This window comes from Procambarus clarkii, chromosome 68 (assembly GCF_040958095.1).
Source record: "Procambarus clarkii isolate CNS0578487 chromosome 68, FALCON_Pclarkii_2.0, whole genome shotgun sequence".
Lineage (NCBI taxonomy): Eukaryota > Metazoa > Arthropoda > Malacostraca > Decapoda > Cambaridae > Procambarus > Procambarus clarkii.
In genome coordinates this window covers 14,196,898-14,219,041 of record NC_091217.1, presented here as the reverse complement: position 1 = coordinate 14,219,041, position 22,144 = coordinate 14,196,898, and the positions used below count along the sequence as shown (strand labels likewise).

The 22,144-nt window shown below is 38.8% G+C and overlaps 1 protein-coding gene across 2 annotated transcripts; it reads right to left on the bottom strand.

Annotated features, from left to right (window-relative positions):
- Positions 1-317: 317 nt before the first annotated feature.
- LOC123774732 (uncharacterized) lies at positions 318-21,668 on the bottom strand. 2 transcript variants are annotated; one of them, XM_069310878.1, is made up of 2 exons: positions 21,552-21,668; positions 318-17,474 (listed from the first exon to the last, which is right to left on the bottom strand). In XM_069310878.1, exons 1-2 carry the CDS (start codon positions 21,623-21,625, stop codon positions 16,835-16,837), a joined length of 714 nt encoding a protein of 237 aa, XP_069166979.1. In that variant the 5' UTR covers positions 21,626-21,668; the 3' UTR covers positions 318-16,834. The 2 variants fall into 2 exon arrangements, with proteins under 2 accessions (XP_069166979.1, XP_069166980.1); XM_069310879.1 differs by lacking the exon at positions 21,552-21,668 and adding an exon at positions 19,440-21,374.
- Positions 21,669-22,144: the final 476 nt, after the last annotated feature.

Sequence of the window (22,144 nt, the reverse complement as noted above, 5' to 3'; positions counted from 1 at the left end):
ACTCTATTTATAAGTGTTAGTCATAGTATTGGAAAAGTGAGCCAGCAAGCTAGCAACACATATTCTCATCACTATTTAAGCTGTTGAGGCAGTAGTAGCTGAACCTCTGTGTTCCTTTTACCTTATGGTACTTAACTATAGGTACCACAATGATATTAATATACTAAGTAACTAGACTGACTAGGGCTTTACCGCCATCATTGCCGGTGTATTTTTTTAATTTGCACCTAAAGTAGTATAAAACAAATATTTATTTGGCATTTCAACAGTTTACAAATTAACAGAAAAAATCTTAATTGTTCTTAGTAAATAATATCAAGATTTAAATCATTCTTTATTAAGATTTCATGATACACTGATAAAAAAAATAACAGCATAATTTACTAGAAAACTGACTGAAAATCACTTGTTACTCTATAATTTCATAAAAATGTATGAATCTTATACAGTCAACCCATGATTTGTGTGGTTTAGATTACTGTTGATTTGAAATAATGCAGGCTATCAATTTTATACAAAGTTTTAAAATGCATTATCTTACTTTTTTGAGGGTTGATCATGGTCCCAAGTAAACCATGCTAACTATATTGTAACCCAAGCTAACATGGGTTTTTCCAAACTACATTTGAACCTTGATTTCCCACACATTTTGTTGTGTTTCACAAACTTTCTGAATTATTGCATAATGGCATCAAAAGGTGCAAAAGTGAAGAAACTGTAAGCAAAACTAAATATTAAATAATCTGAAAAATGGTGAGTGTACTGCATCCCTCAGCCAGGTCAAGTGCATTAATGTTTGGATGAGAGTGTGAAATCCAACAAATTGCTAGGAATGTTGATGGCAATGAAGAATGAGGAGAGTGCGCCAATTAATTTGATTCTGATCTATACTAAGAAATTGAAGATATATGAATTTTTTACTGGAAAATAAGTAACTATCAAAAGTAAGCATCAAGCCAGAAACAATGCAGCACCATCCGTGTCACTGGGTATTCAAAGGGAGCTCAATATCACTGAGGATACCAATATGAGGAAAGTGCATAAGGCGAACGATACCAAAGGAATCGGATTCACCAAGGATTCTATCAAGAGACAAATGACCCCCGAGAGACAGTTGGGAAGCAATATACATGAATGTCCCGAAAATGGGACATTCAACAAGGAAGATGCATGACTGTAAGAGGGACAAGGCAGTTCGGATAATAAGGAGCTGGGCGGCATTTCATTACGTGACTGTGATACAATGATGCAGTTTGGCCAACATGTGCCAGAACCATTTCCTACTGCTGGTTACAGTGGTTGGAGAAAGTCCAAGGGGCCAATATACCCTTAAGAATGCGCAGTTTGTTACCAGTAACACAAGACCAATGATTCTGCCACTGGACATGGATCAAGGAATGAATGGCAAGGTAAAAACCAAAATAAGGAATGCCTTTTTGGGAAATAGAACAAGTGCACAAAGCCTCCTTAGCAGCAGTGTCCGCACATTCATGTGAAGGAATACTAATATGGCTGGGAACCCAGTAAAACTCAACTTGCTTAAAATGGCTAGAGATAAGAAGCAGCCAATATTGGATTTCGATAACCACAGTGTGTATAGGATTAAATGACTCCAGACCCAGGAAAGCACTGCGAGAGTCAACCACAATGGCAAAGGAGCACTGATGATGGAAAAGCAATTGATGAAGAGCATACAATATAGTATACAGTTCAGTCATGAAGATGCTAGCGTCCGAAGGTAGGCTAGCATCCTAGGCTATATAGGTTTAGTCCGGAAAGACCACACAGTATCCAACACGGTCATCAGATTTAGACCCATCTGAGAAGAGAGCAACATCATTTGAGTGAGAAGAAATTTTTTAAAGTAAAAGGCACTTCATAACAGGAGAGGTAGAAGCCTTTACAATGTGGGATCAAAGTCTTGCCAAACTTCACAAGTGAGACCCTCCATGGAACGGTCTCGGTCAATGTAAACATGGAACGACACGAGGGTTGACATAACTAACACAAACTGAAAGGGAGGCCTGTAGGCGTGACATACAAACAGGAAAAAGGAAGAAGTTGAAAGGGAACGGGGCTTGCCGGAAGGGCAACAGAGAAAGCGCGGCAAAAGCGAGAATAAGAATGTTGCAGAGACCTTGTGAGGAAGCAAAGACAATATCAATCTTGATAATCCTGGACTGACAAGATGTCCATTTCAACATACAAGCTCTGAATAGGGGATGATCGAAAGGCAACAGAGCTGAGGTGCAACTCAGTATGGTGCATAGCATCAAGAGAATGAAGGATTGAACAGGAGACAGAGCAGCCATAATCCAGTTTACACAGCACGAGAGCGGAGTGTAGAGAGAAGTGTGCGTCTATCAGCACCCTAGGTAGTATGGGATATGATTTGAAGTGACATAAGGGCCTTTTTTCAGTTCTAACCCAGACGTGGTGGATGAAGGGTGCGTCTTGGAGCACTCTAGGAAGTTATGAACTTGTGATCCAGTGATTTTGATGGATGATGGACAAGACGATTCCAGGCCCTTTCAGGTAGTTATGACCAGGAGAAACAAACGGAAAACTGTGCATAGAGAGTTAAGTGATACTGACAGTGATGAACGACCGAAGAAGTGTAGTGATTGACGACAAACGGGACCAGGATTTCAAAGTTCTATACAAACTCAGAAGGAAAATCTCACCAGAAGTATGCAACAGGACCACACACGGCAAGAGGCACAAATTAATGGAAGGAAGCGACTGTTACTTTCCTCGACATGTCAACTAACTTTGCATCAGAAGCTGGAGTGGACCGTTCTATTGGCCAAGGAATTTAGTGTAAATGAACCATTATTTAAGGAGGGTATTCACCGACCCTACATAACGGTTGGGACAGAAGAGGCAGTGGAACATCTAACGACCGACGGATTTTAGAATATTGTTTTGGTTACTTCTAAAGTGGGAGTAATTTACACTAAAGTTAGTATTTTTAAGTATCCGACATACTTGTATCCCGAATTTCTTCATCTCAACAATGAAAGTGTTGTGTGGGCTAAGCGGAACATTGTACGTGGTGAAAAACAAAGTCAAATTGTTGCCTTATTAAAGGGCGAGGCTCCAGAAAGACTTTTTGTGCAAGGACTTGGATACAGGAAAGTGACAAAATATATCGAAGAGCCTATATTATACATTAAGTGTTCCCATTGTGGACATTTGGCTTGGAAAAGAACACTGCTTTCCAAAGCGGTGGGTTTTTTGATGGAAGAAAACGTAGGTCTCTGGAGATGCGTCTAACCGCCCATCCTGCGTGCGCAACAGCCAGTGTTTAGATAAGCTTTGCCCGCAGTTTGGTGGGTCCCTGTTCCCGCCATGCACGCAGCTGCTTCACTTACAAAACGCCCACCCTCCTCCCGGGATCCTCTGCATCCCCTGTTTTCTTTTCAAAGGGATGACGCACAGGCAGGCTCAGGGGGTACTTGTTCTAGCTTGCTAAGCATTTGCGGTATCTTTGGGGGGTGCTCCACCAGAACCCCCAAAGTGATAAGCCTGCAGATAGCTAAGAAATATTAACAAGAATTGTAATTGGTGTAAATTCAAATAATGCAACTTTCAATTACTAACTATAGACATAACTATTAATTGTAATTGATTTAATACTTTATCATTATAATGATTATTCATTATAATTGTTCTTTACTACTTTATTGTTATGCATTTAGTCACTAATTATTTATCATTCACCCTAATTAGCTATTTGATACATTAAAATTATTGCTTATCATTATACTATTTGTTATTATTATTATATAATAATAATTATTTATTAATGTATTATTCACTATTATAAAATAAACAAGTCCCCACTCTGAACGCGTTTTCTTCCAACCTCAGAAAATGCCAGTTTAACCCCAGATGTCGGTAAGAAACTGTGGTAAGAAACATGACTTGCGACAGTGTAACATCTAACATCGACAGTCAGGATTGACAAAAGGAGAAACTTTTTGCCGTCTTGCTGCAATTGTCGAGGCATCCACAATGCTGGTTCCTCTCTGTCCCATGAAGCCCCGTGTAAGAGATTCCAAGCCGGCACCCATAAGCAGGGTAAACGAAGCTCCGAAGGTAGGCAAAAATCATACAACAGGAACAAGGAAAAAACAGTGGAAAGATAACGATAGCCTGTGACCAGCATTTGGGAGAAAGGCACGGCGACGATTAAGGATAGCCTAGTGGTAGTAGGAAATGAAGCCGAAAACGTGTACTCTAGTGGCAATGAGGTGCTGGGCAGCGTTGTGGATTCTACGGTCAGTACACAGAGGGTGTAGAGGGTGAAAAGATTCTAAGATTTTCAAATTGCGAGGGAGGGAATGAGAGAGTATGGTGGAAAGAGAAAATGGTTAGGATGGGGAAATGGTCACCGTTATGAAGGTCATCAAGGACCCTCTACAATAGGTCTAAATAAATGGAGGACGAGCTGAGGGAAAGATCAATACAGGAAAGGGTGCGAGTAAATGAGTAAACATAAATCAGGTCGCCAGAATTCAGAAGAGACGATGGAGAAGAGGACGATAGGTTCCAGCAGACAGCCACGGGTATTTGTCTGAGCATTACCTCAGAGGGCATGCTCACAGTTAAAATCACCTAAAAGCAGCACAAACACAGTAATGAGCCCAAGAGGCTGCTAAGATTGGGAAGAGAAAGAGAAACATGAGGGCAGAACATGGAACAAACAGTGTAGCATTTACCCCCTCCACATTCACACTGCTACCCGTTGAGGGCGTGTGGACACAATGCAACCCACACGTCTAAAGATTAGAGCTACCCCCTTTGACGGTCATGCCTTCAGGAAAAGCGATATTTTAAAGGTCCTGAAGGACGTTACCAGTATCACACCCACTGACATTAGTCAGGAAGGTGATGATATTGTGCTCATCTTTTCATGTGAGGAAGAACTAGAATAACTCTTGACCAACGATGCCATACTTCGCAAGAAGCACCACCTACATCCTCACTTCCCACGTCAGATCCTGGCCGGAAGAACTGTTTTTACCAGCAGGACCAGCCAGTAGATCACTGAATGACCTCAACATAAGATCATGGACAATATCGAGGACGAAAATCCGAACCTGGATGTATTCGACCTAGAGTTCTGCAGCACCGACAAATCATCAATGAAGTTTACTCTCACCACCATAGCTGTGGCCACCCAAGGCTTCTACTGCTTCGGCTTACAACCTCACAAAGTAAAAAGGGAATGATAGATCCAGCAGTGCTTCAAGTTCTACGAGCTCACCCACCCGAGCAACAAGTGTCAGCACCCTGTCCAGAAGAGCAGCCTGTGCGCACTGGACCATCACTACTCCATATGCATGGCAACAGCCCATCGCTGCTTACTCTGTGATGTAATCACCCCGCAATTTCCTACCGCTGCCCCCGTAGACAGGAAAACATAAAGGCCCAGGTTGAAGCCAAGAGAAACAACACTCCTACCTCCACGACCAGACCCCCAGGCGCTCAACCCACCACCTCACCTCCCACCAACCGACCAGAAGACTTTCCAGTCTTACCAGAGAGTGGCTCCTCCAACCAGGCGACCCAGCTTTCACAATGGGGACCCCAAGGCCCCCAACGCCAAGGCACAGGCTACTTCGCAGCCCCCTGCATCATGTGCAGGCCTGCATCATGTGCATCATGTCCCTGGTCTTATTAGACTAGCGGAGAGGCTTGCCGGACCAGACAACCACTGTTTTGTCAGTGAACTGAACACAATATACCTAGCCAATGGCTTGGATCCCATCATAGCCCCTGGCGCAAGTCTCACTGCCTCCATTACCATTCTGGAGACTACAACCAGGACGACATAAGGTCGATTTCAACACAGACTCCAGAGCCACCCATGACCCGGGCAGCAGAGGCAATTCCCTCTCCAGCTCCCTACACTTCTACCATCACTATCTCAGCAACTGTGCTATCAGACGTGTTGTCTACAAATGCTAACAGCACCACCAACACTCCTGAAATAGCTTCTACCATCAATCAACGACACCTGAGCCTACCTAAGGATGCAAGGCGAAAGACGAAAACACCAACTACGGAGGTTATGGACTCCTCAGACGAGGAAATCTTAGTAGAAGCTCCACTGCCACAACACAAATATGACACCTACTCAGTACATGAGCTCGTCGTGGGAGGCCACCTTACCAAACTCCAATAACAGCATGGCTCAGCCAAAGTTTCAGGCAAACAAAAAACAGAAGACCTAGAGGTCTACACTAGCCCCACCAGTTCTATAACTGGTACAGCCAGCCCTCTGAGGCTGAAAGCCTTCATGAAGTCCCCCAACCATCCCCAGATCTCTAGTATCAGCTATTGATACAGATAATGGCTCCAAAACGCTCTGCCCGAAACGCTTTGCGTAATAGTGGCTTTAGGCATTGTATGTATTAGCTCTACCTATAAATCCATCAATGTTTGTATGTACTTTACCTTGTATGTATGTACTTTACCTGAATAACCATTTGAATTTGAATTTGAATTTCAAAGAGCCTCCACTTACGGGTTCATCATAGCCTGTGCTACTTGGAACTTTTTGTTCTGAGTGGCTGAATCTAAAACAACAACAAACAACGTACCATTTACCTATACAGTAAAGATTCGAGCAGCAGAAGAGTGAACTTTCGAGGGAAAATGGAGAGGAACAAAGAAACGTCGTTCTAGATCTAACTCTAGTAGTAGAGTTAGGAGTCCCAGCAAAAGCTGCAGGGGGAGGTAAAATGCTATAACCGCAAAAGACAACAGGACAAGTGCCAAGCATTGGCTGCTGGAGACAGACACAAATTGGCAAAAATTGAGAAACCAGAAGATGGAGTTCAGGAAAATTTGCAAAGAAACAATGAATATTCCACTGAAGATTAGACATAGGAAAGAATAGAGCAAGAAATATAAAAGTAAAGGAGAAACACAAAGGAGAAGGACTCTAAAGAGGATCACGAGCAAGTGCAGTGAAGTCTGGGTGGAAGGCATGTGAAAATCCAGCAAATACGGTGGAGTCAAGAAGGCGCTAGGAAGGAGTAGAGGTGAACTGATGGGGTCTGAAGAGGATGGAGGCGCTAGGGACGGAGGGTGAAGGGAGGGTGGGCGAATACCAACAGAAACAGCAGGGATCACTTTACCAGGGACAGGACCAGAGGCAGAATCAAGGGCAATGGGAACGTCCATAGCCAGAAAAGAACGCCTCTACAGAGATAGGAGAGGGAGGAACCAAAACGGCAAAGGAAAGTGCAAGAAGCCTTCATACCTGCTGGGTGAGGAATACGGAGAGAATTAAGGTTTCCGTTTCTCACTGTGAGACACAGGCGTGCCAGTAGGAATGTACTGTACTTGGCAATGGCCTCCATAGTCCATTCATGGAGAGGGAAAACAAGAGTGGGAAATGGGAGGAGCGACAGTGACCTGGATGGAGAGGTGTGCAGGAGAAACAAAAGACAGAGGAGAAGATTGAAAAGAAAGACTTCATCAAAAAGTAAAGGAAGGCACAGAGAAGAGAGGAGAGAAGCAGCATTAACCAGGCAAAGAGAAGACAAATAGGAAGGAAGGTTAGAACCAATGGTCATGGATTCAAAAAGAACTCTGGCAACCACAAAAAGGACAGGAGGAGGAGGAGGAAGGGTGATAGAGGTGCTGGGGTTCAAGAACTGCAAATGGGTGGAGAACAAAGGAATGGAAGAAGGGAGGGGAAGAGTAGTGTCATGAACCGCACAAACATAAGAAAGGGAAGAGAAAGTCAAGATAGCGGACCCCGGCACCAAGCCTTGGGGAAAGAAATACGATCATAATGCTTCAAGGCGAGAATGGCCTGTTCAAACTTATAATGGATACATAGCCAAGAAAATGCAGGTTGCACATCCCTGCAGTTGACACAGCAAGCTTGGGAAAGAAGAGCAATTAGTACGAGAATGTCCAGGGGTCACCACACAAGAGTGTAAAGAGTCACCCCACTACCACACCTAGAAGAACCATGACCAAATCTCCAACACCTATTGCAGAGATGTGGAAAGGGAATGTACTCCTGAATGGAGCATCAGGCAGCAGCAGGGTCCTACCTTCAAAAGTAATATTAACAATATGAAGATGATAACCATGAGAGGGACGAGTGAAGGAGTCAGCCTGGAGGATAGAAAAGCCTTGGACAACAAGGAAATACATAATATCCTCATGGCAGTTCCTGAGGTCCCCAACACAAGTCGCAACATGGTGTGGAAGAACAACATTGCCAATGCTGGACTTCAACAGGGTATTTTTGGACACCCAAATGAAGGTCTCATCAAGGCAGGACAAAGTAGCAATGTGGGTGGTCGAGAAGGGACCGCAACTACACACGTGCCAGTTCGAGTGGGGGTTAAAAGTAACCTGGGAATCCACAGAGTCAACTAAGTATCCTGGTCGGGGCTTTGATACTTGATATCCAGGGGCCTGGTTGCCCACCCCATGAGCCTGAGAAAAGGAAAGTGGGTTGGAAGCAAACATGTAATGAACAAGAAAAATTTCATCCACGATTAAGCCCTCACACCCACCATGGGGCCACAATTAGAGGACAGGGAACTCAACAAAACAGGGCCATCCCAGGGGATGCATCCTGGATATACATCCCGCAATCATTACCTTAGGAACTGTCAGTCCATCGAGACTGGGATCAGCAACAAAAACAGGGTTTGACCTGTAAGTTTCGTACATGTCAGGTACTCCAGTTCTATAGACAAGAGAAAATGCCATCTCAACTCAACTTGCATCAGAACAGAAGTCAAATGAAAGAATAATCGAGATCGGAACCAAGTCGGAAGGAAGTAACAACCAAAAAGGAGTAGAGGTGGAGAGGGAAAAATGAAACAAGAGGAAGAGGGATCCAGCAAAATTAGCAGAGAAGGAGCACAAGGCTTAAAATGGACAGATGAAATGCTAACTGATCAAGCATCACAGTCCGAAAATCGAGCTCCGTGCACCAAGCTCCCTCATACCACAATGAGCTGGACAGTGATGGGGTTTTGGTTGGAAGATGAAGGAAGCATTAAATATTAATGTAAAATAGGTGTTTGGTGAGTAAAATCTTGACAAAGTGGACTATTTTTAGGATAAAAGTGGACTTTATCCTATTTTTCCTACATATGGATCCTTTAACATTTATGCAATTTCTGTAAGAATATAAGTCCCACATATCTTGGGCTGACAGTATTACCATTAGATAATAAAATCATTTGTAATTAAATACAATAACCTCACAATTCAGTATGATCTATACAGTGTTTTCAAACACACCACAGAAAATTAAACACTAATGTATTATTATTTTATCCTTCATGTATCACATCAAACATTAAACATCCAGGGAATATGTAAAATTGAGCATAATTTCTTAAAGCATATTGTAAATAACAGTTAAATATTAATTAGACAATTATTTTGAATAATATTCTTTGGTTAACTACTTCAATCATAAGTACACTACATGTATTATCAATATATTATTTGCTCAAAATCACGTATAATCTTAAAACACTGCTATCAGTACGCACCTACACGAGCAGAATGAGTGCTCTCCTGCTTAAAACCTAAGCCATGGACATAGTTGTCAGTACATGTACACTGTAACTAGCTTGTTAGTTAATAAAACTACAAATGTGATGTACCTGCATATCCCCTGAATCAGTACAATAGTAGTATGAAGTATGAAACTTGAAGCAGTATGTAATGTATGTATAGTACATCTTCACTTGCACTTGATAATCTTACTACAGATTACAAAATTTGAACTTTTTGTCAGACGACTTACATGGCTTAAGGGGCCCAGTGACAGAGGAGTATTTTCCAAATATGAAATATAATGAAATTTTTTAAACAAATCTCCCATTATTTGGCATCAGCATCATGAAAAATTTCATCCCAATATATTAAGAAATTGATTTTTAACGATTTTTTAAAATTAAATGCGTGCGCGACAGCAAACAGTACTGATAATAACGATAACACATCCTATTTACTGGAAATCAGGGATAAGCACCTGTCCGATGCACAAAGTAGTAGTAGTAAGGAGGGTCCACAAAGTGGATATGCAGCTACTGCCACCTGGAGGGCCTGATTTCACACATAATAATAAGTTAGTATGTTATTTTGCTGTATTTTGTTATATATCATATAAATACATTCCCCAATGGCAATATTTCTTATGCTGACAACCCCTTTTTTTTTCCTCTCCTTTCTTTCAATACGGATTTTGTTGTGACTTCTACATCTTGGAGAATGCATATCCGGCACTACGCATGTGAAGTTGGAACGAAAGTGGTCAACATGTTAATCAGCCACAGGTGGCAGAAGTTGTGACTTTTTTTTTTTACTGATTTATTTAGTTTTTAAATTCTATTCTCTTTGTCTCTTTAGGTTGTATTGATGAATGAGAACCAGATGAGGGCCTTATCACTTATATATGTGCAATAAAGTTACTGCAATATATATATATATGTTTGTTTTCCCTAATCTATCCCTATATTTTTTTTTTTAGTGGGGGGGGGGGTATATTTTCTTGACTTCATTTCAACACATATTGACCTACAACTTTCACATATTTCATATTTATTTCATATTTCACATATATTTAGTACGAATGCCAAGCAATCTTAATTAAAATTTACAAGATATGTCATAAATTCAAAGTACAGTACTATATTCATTGTCGAGAAATTTAACTTAATTTTTCTGTATAAACATTATTTTCAACTTTAAGACACTTTTAAAAATTCAGTTTCCGACTGATTCTCACCATTTTTACATATTATGTGCAACGTTTTTAGTTTTAAGGTTTCCTCGCTATCGTTTAGTCATAAACCCATAACATTTGGATTTATAATTTTTTTCCATCTAACTTTTGCACATACTTGGATGGCCACATTAAATTTTTTTACAGTAAACTATACTCTCAAACAATATTTTTCAGCAAGGAACATGAACATTATATGCCATTCTAAGACTATAAGGAATAAAATAACAATTGGTGACATTTAAATATTTATAAATCTAATCTGAAATGTGAAATTTTTTTTTTTTTTATTTTTTTTTTTTTTTCTGTTCAAGGTATGATGTTGATCCATTAGGACAAATTGGAGCATTTACCATGAAGATATTACTAAAAAAAAAAAATTGAGTGTGTTTGAGGAAATTTTGGTGCACCATCACCGGGCCCCTTAAATACTGTACTGTACATTTTTTTTGTCACTTGTAAAACCTATACTGCAAGTTAATGACAAAATATTCTGTCATTAGAAGTCATTGTCAAGATAACCATATGTAGACTAAAATTATACTACAAAAGTGCTCATATCACAATATGACCTACAATATGTTGCTCATTACACCTTAAGCATTATTAATTACATCCAAAATTTTAACATATTAAAAATTTAAATTACTGTACCTGTTTTGCAATGCAAGAATATTTATGCATCAATAAGGCAGCTGTTCAGCTTTTTTTTTCACATAAATACGTTAAACAGTCCCATAGACAAGGGATGCATAGTGCTAAGACTGCTGAAGTTCTATATACATCTATCACAGATTTGAGTAACAAAAAATATTTTTTCTTAGGTCTCTATAAATTGACATAGTTTGATTTCTAAGACAACATGTCTGAGTATGCATGTAGCATAAAACACATTATTGCACACTGTAAAGCCTATGACTGATACATAATTATAACATCTTGTGTACATATTTAACATAAATTAGTAAAGAAATATTAAACACAAACAAGTGTCCACTACTGAATGATAATGAGCAGAAGATATACTGATAAGTACCTAACAAGGCTTGTGTTGTTTATGGCCTATAAGAGTACAAGCTTCAAATGCGTAAATATACATTTATGCACTGTATTTGTGTTATTCGTGAAAACCATGCATTTTAAGTAAGAAATACAATAATAGATATGATGACCAAACCACACACCAGAAAATGAGGATGACGACGTTTCGGTCCATCCTGAGCCATTATCAAGTTGATCAACTTGATAATGGTCCAGGACGGACCGAAATATTGTCATCTCCTTATCTTCTTGTGTGGTTTGATCATCATATCTTCAGCCATGTTATTGTGACTCATCATCTGGAATAACAGATAACTTCAACCTTTAGTACAAGAACTGTACTGTTGAAGGTTGTTTTAACATTTTCATGTGTATTTACTGGTACAGTATTTACAATCATTTAGATGCAAACACCTCAAAGATATGTATGTATATATATAAAAGTGTATGAAGTGCTCAAGCAGTCTCCTATTTTCTGCTCCTTTTCTGATATCTGTTGTCATACATCAATGAATAAGTATACATAATAAGTAGGGCTTTTATACAAAGTGAAACAATTATTCACCATTTTCAACAAAACTCAATCATAACACAAGACTAGACAGTCTTAAATTTCCCACACAAACTTTCATTTTCAACAAATATTTAAGTGCAGAAACTTGAATTTCATAATATTTAGTAATAACAAATATGCAATATAACTATTTAATTCTATATACTGTATATTAATCTCTCTGGTGTAAAATTATGAAAAAACCAACAGAGAATCATCTACTTTATACAGTATATCATACTGTATATTACAGTATAGTATACTGTAATTTGAACATTTTAAATCATGCCTATCATTGAACAGTTTGCTTAATACAACACTGTACTTACTTTTAAAGGACAGGAAATTTTGTTTGAAAAGCATCACTTTACAGTCACTATCAAGAAAACCACAAGGTATGTGGTTTGACCATGCAGGAACATATCACAATTAATTTTGCTCAGGAGAATGTTGATACAATTAAATCTTATCCCTAAAGAGAAATATTAAGAAACAATGCTTTGACTCTTGAATGTCATGAACCTATCACAAATATTATTTACATCTCACATGTATGTACATACAGGTATTTAAATGTACTATAGCAGGATGTCAATATCAAATTTCACCTAGAAACCAAAGAAAAATAAAGTGCACAAAATATATAAACACTGTACAGCATTCTGAAACCACCATTGTTCTTGGTATAAGTATTTGTTCTTATTAACCCTTAAAGGGTGCAATACATATATACTGTATATGATTTGGGTAAATGTCACTGAACAGTGCACATCATATATAAAGTATATGACTGAGAGTACCGCATACGATTTAAACAGTCTGCCAGGCAAAGGGGGCACCCATACGCTAGCCAAGAGCGATAGTAAACAGACGCCATCTTGGAAAAAAATCCACCTACACCAACATTGTGGGAAGGCTACAGTTACCATACAGACACCTTGGCGAGCAAATCCTGGCGGCCGACCGTGCTCAGAGCACTGCTCCACCCAGTCATTAACCAAGGATGAAATTCATACTGAATCTTCCCCTAACATACTCCCTCGGGAAGAACCTGGGGAAAAGATAGACAGCCCAAGACCACCGGGCCTACCTCAAGGGCAAGGACAACCCCCAAGCTAGGATGGCCTCTAATGGGGAGCGAGTCCCGAATGCCCCAGGGAAGATAACCCTGAAATGTAAGGACAGTACTTATGGAGCACCCATGGAAGGTGTCCCTGGGCACGTGCAGCTCCTAGAACACTCAATACACCTGGCCATTGCACAACACGTGTGTAGGAACAGCCCCACAAGGCAAAAATCCAGAACAGAAAATCGAGGCCAGAGGTGACGTCCGACCACCAGCACATCAGCTCAAGAACTAGAGTGATGGGATGTCGGCTCACCCGGGTCGGCTCCCCCTTCCCCGCAGAGAGGGGATGGGGCTAGTTGGATGATGTGTTGCTCGTTTGCTTTCTTTCTGGGTGAGTTCTTTTGGTATTTTAAAGACGCAGCTTGCATATTTTAACCAGACAGTAGTCTGTTTTGATTTGCTTACCTTTCTGGGTCCTTCCCCAGTCAATGGCAAGTATGATAAACTTTAAATGTAAAATGCTCATAGGCCATTGCTCCCTGTGCCTCTCTGAAGGGGACAGGTTGTGGCTCGTGATCCCTGGTAGGCTTAAGGACTCTGTGACTGATAATCCCAACTAATATAGCACTGTATCAGTTTGGATAGCTTCAGGAAGCCAACAGGGCTCCCAACAGAAAAAATTTTTGTATGTGACATATTTTAGCCGTGATGGAGCCAAGAAGTTGAGCAATTTGTGAGTGCTGAGGTGCCGGCTAGGCTCAGCCAGCTCGTGGGGTGCCAATTGTCACAAATACATTTTTACATGATTATTTCAATGTCTCTCTGATTGTTTTTCTCTTTTTTTCAGTAATATTATTCAATATTGTGTAATTTGAGGAATTTATATACCTAGTTAAATGTGTTGAACATCATTATGCTTAAAATATAATGCTTAAATCAAGTGAAATGTATATTTTATATTTTTAGATGAATACAACAGTGTTTTGGCTATCAGTACGCTATATACACAAGTTGTATACATCTATATTTTCATAACCATAATGAACTACTAAGTAATTCTAACGTGGGTAGTGATGAAATCTTATTTCAATATAGATGTACACGCTACAACCAGCTGACTCCAGCAGCTGACATCACCTGACACATCAAAATACCCAGAACTACACTATGTACAGTGTTATTACCTCTTTGGATACTCTACTGCTATTATCATCAGATTCCTGTCACTAAGTCACAAATATGAATTCTTTTGCAAAAGAGTATTTTCTAAAGGAACACAAGGTCACGTTGCATGATGCATAGGTTCACAAACCTCTGCTGTGTGCTGTGATGTCTGCCTCCTGCTGTGAACATCATAACTAGCATTGTATTTACTGATATCTGATTCTTGTACATAATTATTATTACACTCAGGATCATCTATGACACTATCAAAGAAAAATAATTGCAGTTACTTATTTTATTCATTATTAAATGGTGATGTGGCCCCGACTTGTGCAGCTGTGCTGTGAGCTGGAGCTGCATGTGCCAGTCTTGGTCACTCTGGCACTGCTGAGCCTCTCACTGCCAGGAGGGATGGTTATCTTGAGATTATCTTGAGATGATTTCGGGGCTTTAGTGTCCCCGCGGCCCGGTCCTCGACCAGGCCTCCACCCCCAGGAAGCAGCCCGTGACAGCTGACTAACACCCAGGTACCTATTTTACTGCTAGGTAACAGGGGCATAGGGTGAAAGAAACTCTGCCCAATGTTTCTCGCCGGCGCCTGGGATTGAACCCAGGACCACAGGATCACAAGTCCAGCGTGCTGTCCACTTGGCCGACCGGCTCACATACAGATGATTTTTTTTTCAAGACGGTCTCTGTTTACTGGAGTCCTGAGGAATAGGATGTGAGCCCCATGTACCTGCTGGAGTTTTGAATCTTACAATATACTAATGTTCATCACATGTTTATTTATTATTTATTTATTTATATATATAAGAGTTCTTACATTCTTGTATAGCCACTAGCATGCATAGCGCTTCGGGCAATGCTTTTGGGCAAGTCCTAAATCCTAAGCACCACCCAACACTGCATGTTGGGTGGTGCAGAGCAGTGATTAACCAATTTGTTTAATAAATGGTATGCAATTCTGTGAAATAAACACACTAAATATCTATCATTTGGCTGGTGGCATTAAAACACTGTACAGTATGTAGACATAGTAATGGAAACTGATATAGTACACATTTCATCAAAATAAAAATAAAATCCAAAAATATAATTGAGAACATACAGTATAGAGCACTTAGTATCAAACAGCTTTTAAATATTATATTAAATGCATAGCCACATGCAATTACAGGATATTAACATATCATGCTTTATAAGTTTATGGTGGGTTCAATACTGCAACATAATTATGACATACATAGGTACTGCATGTTCAATCAGGCTCCTTCATAAAACTGAGAAGTGCTATCTTATCTGAAGTAAATATCACTTCATTAATTAACTACATATTTAGAGAAAGAAAAAATTAATCATCTCATGAGAGTAATTGTAAAATGACATTTTAACTAGAAATGTCATTTAAACCAAGTGTAACATCTGTATAGACTCTCTATCTTCTATAATAAACTACATTCCAGATAATGTATTTCTGGAATGCAAAATGAACTTCATGCTATACTATCTTTAATTTTGGATCAGGTACTGAATTTAACTAGGTTATTCAGCTCTGTGTTTTCCCAGGAATATAATCCACCAATCTTACATGACGGAATGAAAGACCATTTAATTAAAGAGAACATGTATAGAGAGTATCAATCTCATAAAAAAATCCTGAGACTTTAAATTGTTATTAAAATACTGTAATTTTAAGCAAATTTTCCCCAACTTCTAAGGTCTCTCTCGCAGAAACATTAAAGTAAACAACACAAACACAAACATGGCACAGCCAACTTGATATTTTCTTTGTCAAAAAGTATTATTATAACTATCAAAGATTTCATGCTACATTTTCTAACATGATGCAATATATGGTAAATCTCTTGCATATATGAAATAACACTCAGCATTTTTGTGTTATAACAGAATGACTATAAACAATATCAAGTAAAGTATGAATGCATATCTCTGGCAAGAAACTGCTTCATGAAAGACCAGACACACATAATTTGTAATAAATTCAAGTGCTATTAATATTTTTGTGTGAGAAAAATAATGATTTCACACTGCATATGCAGTGTTTGATAATGCAGATTACAATGAACTGGATGTCTCTTTAAAAATTTTATAAAAATACAAATTTTAATTACTAAACACACTTCCAGTTCCTACTTGAGATAATTAAATCTATTAAGATACAAAAGGTACTAAAATTTGAATGGTAGACAAAAAATAATCATTTCAAAAGCCATGGTGTTTCTTTGGCTTGCTGTTTACGATGTAGTTTTTGTACCTTTTTTCCAGGAACAACTCCTTCAGATAATCCAGGACGTCTTTTCTTTTTTATTGTCAGTTCATCTACAGTAGGTTCCGCCATTAAAACTTGAGTTCCTAATTCCCCATAAGATACTGAAGCTGCAATGGCATTTGTACTGGAGTTCTGAGCTTCCCTGGGTTCAGAAGGCTGGCTTATATCAGAATCATGTGCAAACTTGCAGTTGTGTCCAAACTTGCACCGACCTTTTCTATAATTCCAACAAATTTTCTTTCCATTGATTTCCAAGACATCTTTAGGGTTTTCTGTCATTTTTACATGCTTCTCCAATACCAATTTTTTATCTTCCTGTGCTTTATGAAATGGGTTAAAGAACACTGAAGCAGAATGGTCATCATCAAATGGAGATGGCAGTGCATCACCACGAAGAGGATTTGCAAGGATTACAGGTTTGCTGGTTTCCTTCTTACGTTTTTTTATTTGTTTTTCTTGATCAAAGGGAGAATCAAAGAAGTTGATAACTTTCTTCTTGGTGCCTTTACTCTGGTCAAAGGGAGAATCAAAGAAGTTGATAACTTCCTTCTTGGTGCCTTTACTCAGTCTGTAAAACAGGTAAACATTGTAAATGTAAAATAAAGTAAATAGATTCATGAGTATACATTGGTGAAAAATATTGGTGTTAATATTTTAATCAGTCACTCAATAACAAGGGATGCTGAAAGAGGGTTTCTAAGATGTAAGGAAATGTTTAGAACAAAAAGCTTTCAAAAGCTCACCCTATCATTTGGTGCTCCCTACAATTAAGGAGGTTAGGTGAGTAGTAGAGTGAGCTGTACCCACACACTTATAAATGTCTAGATTTCTCCTTGTAATTCGGTAGCCTCTTCCATAGGAAGAATCAAGTCTAAAGATTATCATTGAAGGATTAGCAGTTAGAAAATCAGCATGTGACTCACAGAGGCTCAAAGCAGTCACAGAACGACAGATGGAAACCATCTCAAGACCTACAACGATTCACATCTTGACAGATGGATTAGTTGATCAAGAAAGAGGTTCTGCTGGGGCAGCAGTTTACACTAACAACCATGAAGCTTACTGAAGCATGAATAGTGGGTGCTCAACACTGCAGACAGAATTATATGCCCTGAAGGAAGCCATAAACTATACAATTGAGAATAATTTACATGATGTCATCATCTTCAACCAGTGAGGCGTCACAGAGATGCCAAGCACCTTCAACCAGTGAGGCGTCACAGACATGCCAAGCACCTTCAACCAGTGAGGCGTCACAGACATGCCAAGCCCCTTCAACCAGTGAGGTGTCACAGGCAAGCGCCTTCAACCAGTGAGGTGTCACAGGCAAGCCAAGCGCCTTCAACCAATGAGGGCCTCACAGGCAACCCAAGTGCCTTCAACCAGTGAGGCTTCAGCAGCTGGCAGTGAAAACTAACTTTGCTTAACGAACTGTACAGTAATTTTAAATGTTAATTTTAGTGTTGTGTTAATAAAGGTTATGTAAATTGTCAAGAATTCTTAACTTCAAGATGTGTGGCATCAATCAAGAAGACGAACAACAGCAAGGTAAGTTGAGGTTTCTAGTCGAATATTTTATAATTATATGTGGCAAGGCAATTCAAATTATGTTGTTTGTAGTATAAAAATAGTTGGAAATGGTCACTTTTGGACTCAAGAGCTGAAAAAGTACGTTAATCTGGAAAACGTGATAATCCAGCTGAGGGGTCCTTCCCATATAGTCCGGATTAGCGAGTGGAGACAGTATTTAACCTTCGCATTGTATCCCAAATGCTTATAAAGTTTGGTCAAGAATTACAGGTTGGAAGCAGAGGCATTGTCAGCTGAATAATGGATCACAATGCTCTGAACATTAACTTTCCATTCACCTGGGCTCTGGGAGACTCGACCTGTGGACCACATGCGTGTCAGGCCGAAGCTCTATCGATCAAGCTACTGAGTAGTCTTAATAAGGAAAGTTTCCAGAAGCAACATCCTGGTGCCAAACTAGAATTTTTTACTTTCCCTGACTACTATTGAAGCTCAGAAAAATTAGTGACAGGAATTTTTTAGATTGACTTTCTGCTACACTTCACTGAATATCTATCACTTACTAAAGATTGTTCCAAGGGTCTAACGTAAGTGCATTGTCCACGGGAACACAGATAGGAGAGAAAAGTTTCGAAATGTCGTTACTATGTATCTGGTGCAAAGAGTGTGGTACTGCCTCGTGCACTGTAAACTGTTTCTGAGATTATGACACCTTTCACAACTTTTCAGTATTTCATAATGGAGCATAAAAATATAATGATTGATATAGTGTATACAATTTGATAACAACAAAAATAATATTATTATTAATCATAAAAAATATTTATGGTGAGCATATTAGTGACACATGAATATTTGTGTGTACCCTATGTTCCACATGTTCAGCGATATAAATACCTCAATTGACACATCATTTCTTAAACTAAATGAAAAAAAACACTTAAAAACAATTTAGTAACATCGTTAAACAAAAATTAAATTCAAGGCAACTCCTATCACTTACGCTTTCAGGTGTGATCCAGCTGCATGCCCGAGAGCGTGACAATCAGAATTTGATGATGCCATCATGATTGATTTATGTTTTTCAATATTTCTTGCTAGTTTGACAAATTATTGTACTAGTTTGGCTTTCCAATTCTTACTCATTTGTATACAGCCCTCTATTTTCCAATAAGGTTCTTTAATCCCATGGTTATCCAAACGAGTCATTATTTAAGGTAATCAATTTATATGGTACACAGTACTATGTTCCTGGGCTTTACTAAACCAGAAAGCAATATATAAGCCCTGTGTGATCTATTACTTAGGTACAGTATGTTTAATAATGTTTAGTTATTCAGTGCTCATATTGACTAGACTACTGTACAGTATACTGTAATTTTTGCAAACACGTACCATAAATATCACATAATAATTGTACAGCAAGTACCAGAAAATGAAACAATTTGCCAAGAAAATGCTTCAAGATGGTGTGTGTAACAACTTGGAAGAGAAAGTTGCATATAAACTTCAGAATTGGAAATTAATACCTTTATTTATAAAAAGCTAATATAAATGATAATGTTATATGTGTCATTAAAATTTATAGCCTTCATAGAGGGGTATGATAAAAAAATTGTGCACAGGAATTCTTCAAAGCTTATTCTTCAATTGTTAAAATTGATTGTAATTAATTTTGACAGGGACAGGAAGCCTGTAAATATACATACTTTAGAGTTGTTTCAACATTCCTCTAAGGTCAAACTACTGCCTTTAGGATGCAACCCAACAACAGTTGCCCAACTCCTGGGCACCTATTTACTGAATGGAGGCATTAGGTGAGAGAACACATGCCCAACCATTTCTGTGACCACCCGGGGAATTGAACCCGGTAATTGTTAGAATAAATTAGATTGGGTTGCAATGGGTTGTGTTGTTCTAGGTTTAGAGGCCTTAATAGCACAGTTGGGTTCGTTTTTGATTCACAATCGGGAATCCTGAATTCATATTCTGGGTGGGACAGAAATGGTTGGGCACATTTCCTATCACCTGACAATGACAATGGCGATTTTATTTACGGAAAAGTATATACATACAAAATAAGTTACAGGCAGAATGCTGGATTTCTAGATAGAGCAGTATAAACTATGCCTAAAGCCACTAGTACGAACATCATTTTAGGCCTCTAATACCTTCACCTAGCAGTAAATAGGTATCCAGGTATTTGTCAAGTGTTGTGAGGTTGCATTCTGGGGAGGGTAAGTAGTTTGTCCTTAGGGAGACCTCGATATAAGCTTGTGATTGACAAAATCAGGTAAAACCAGGTAAATCAGGTAAAAATCAGATAAAATGAATTACTATAAAATGATGAGAAGCAGGGGCAAAATTAAAAAAAAAAATTAAATCTTGGGTAAGAAGCAATCTTTATCATTCATAAAGGCCTAAGTTAAATAGTTTTCCAGGCATAAACACAATATTTATAGTTGGTAAGGACAAATTTAGATAATTCTCTGATTACTTGTTTGATATAACCAGAGTATTTACTACGAGATGAGCCAGTCTCCAATAACGTGCAAGATAATCATTGTGCCAAGTTATAGGAAACTAACTCTTTTGAATGGAACGGCAAGAAATTCCTTTATGAAGCAGAATTAAAAACACACAATATATAATGACACCCATAAGTTGAAATTTTCACCACTGACTGTTTGACTGCTAATATTATCCAATGCCATCAAGGATCCGGTCGGCTGAGCGGACAGCACACTGGACTTGTGATCCTGTGGTCCCGGGTTCGATCCCGGGCGCTGGTGAGAAACAATGGGCAGAGTTTCTTTCACCCTATGCCCCTGTTACCTAGCAGTAAAAACAGGTACCTGGGTGTTAGTCAGCTGTCACGGGCTGCTTCCTGGGGGTGGAGGCCTGGTCAAGGACCGGGTCGCGGGGACACTAAAAAAAAAAAGCCCCGAAAGCATCTCAAGATAACCTCAAGATAACTGCCAAGAATATCCCAGTTATGGTTGATGTTACTAGGGTGAGAAGCGCGTAGAAGTGGCTTCAGAAAATCACAAAATTCCTTATCATTCAGGCTTCTTGCTAAAATCATAAATTTTATTGAACAAACTGTTCTTCTTACGACTCGTCAGCAAGCTCTGTATCTTCTTTTTCCTCCTCAGAAGAGGAGCCATAGTCTGCCACCAGCCCTGCCATTATGTGTTTACAAACAAATGTTTTCTGTTGTTGTTTCTGGGGATACCATTATAGATCTTTTTTACACATAAATAATATATATGTTAGTTCTTTTAGCGTCTTTTTGTTCTGTGTCATAATATTAAAGTTTATACAATAATTTCATAATATTTAAATTATTCTCACTAAAATTGTAAATAGTTAACTGCCACGTGAATATTATACAATACAATACAATACAATACAATTTTATTTAGGTAAGGTACATACATACAATAAATTTTTACAAGGATTGGTTGACTTATAGGTAGAGCTAGTACATACAATGCCTAAAGCCACTATTACGCAAAGCGTTTCGGGCATGATAAACTTAAATGACAAGCTTAATACTAATTGAGCATAATGAGTAGAATGAAAACAAGAAATGAAAACATAGATGAAAAAGCAGCACAAATACAATTATGTCGACAAACAGCGCTCTTTAAAGAAAAAAAACAGACATGGGTTGACAATAGAAGGGTAAGGTAGGTTACAGGGAAT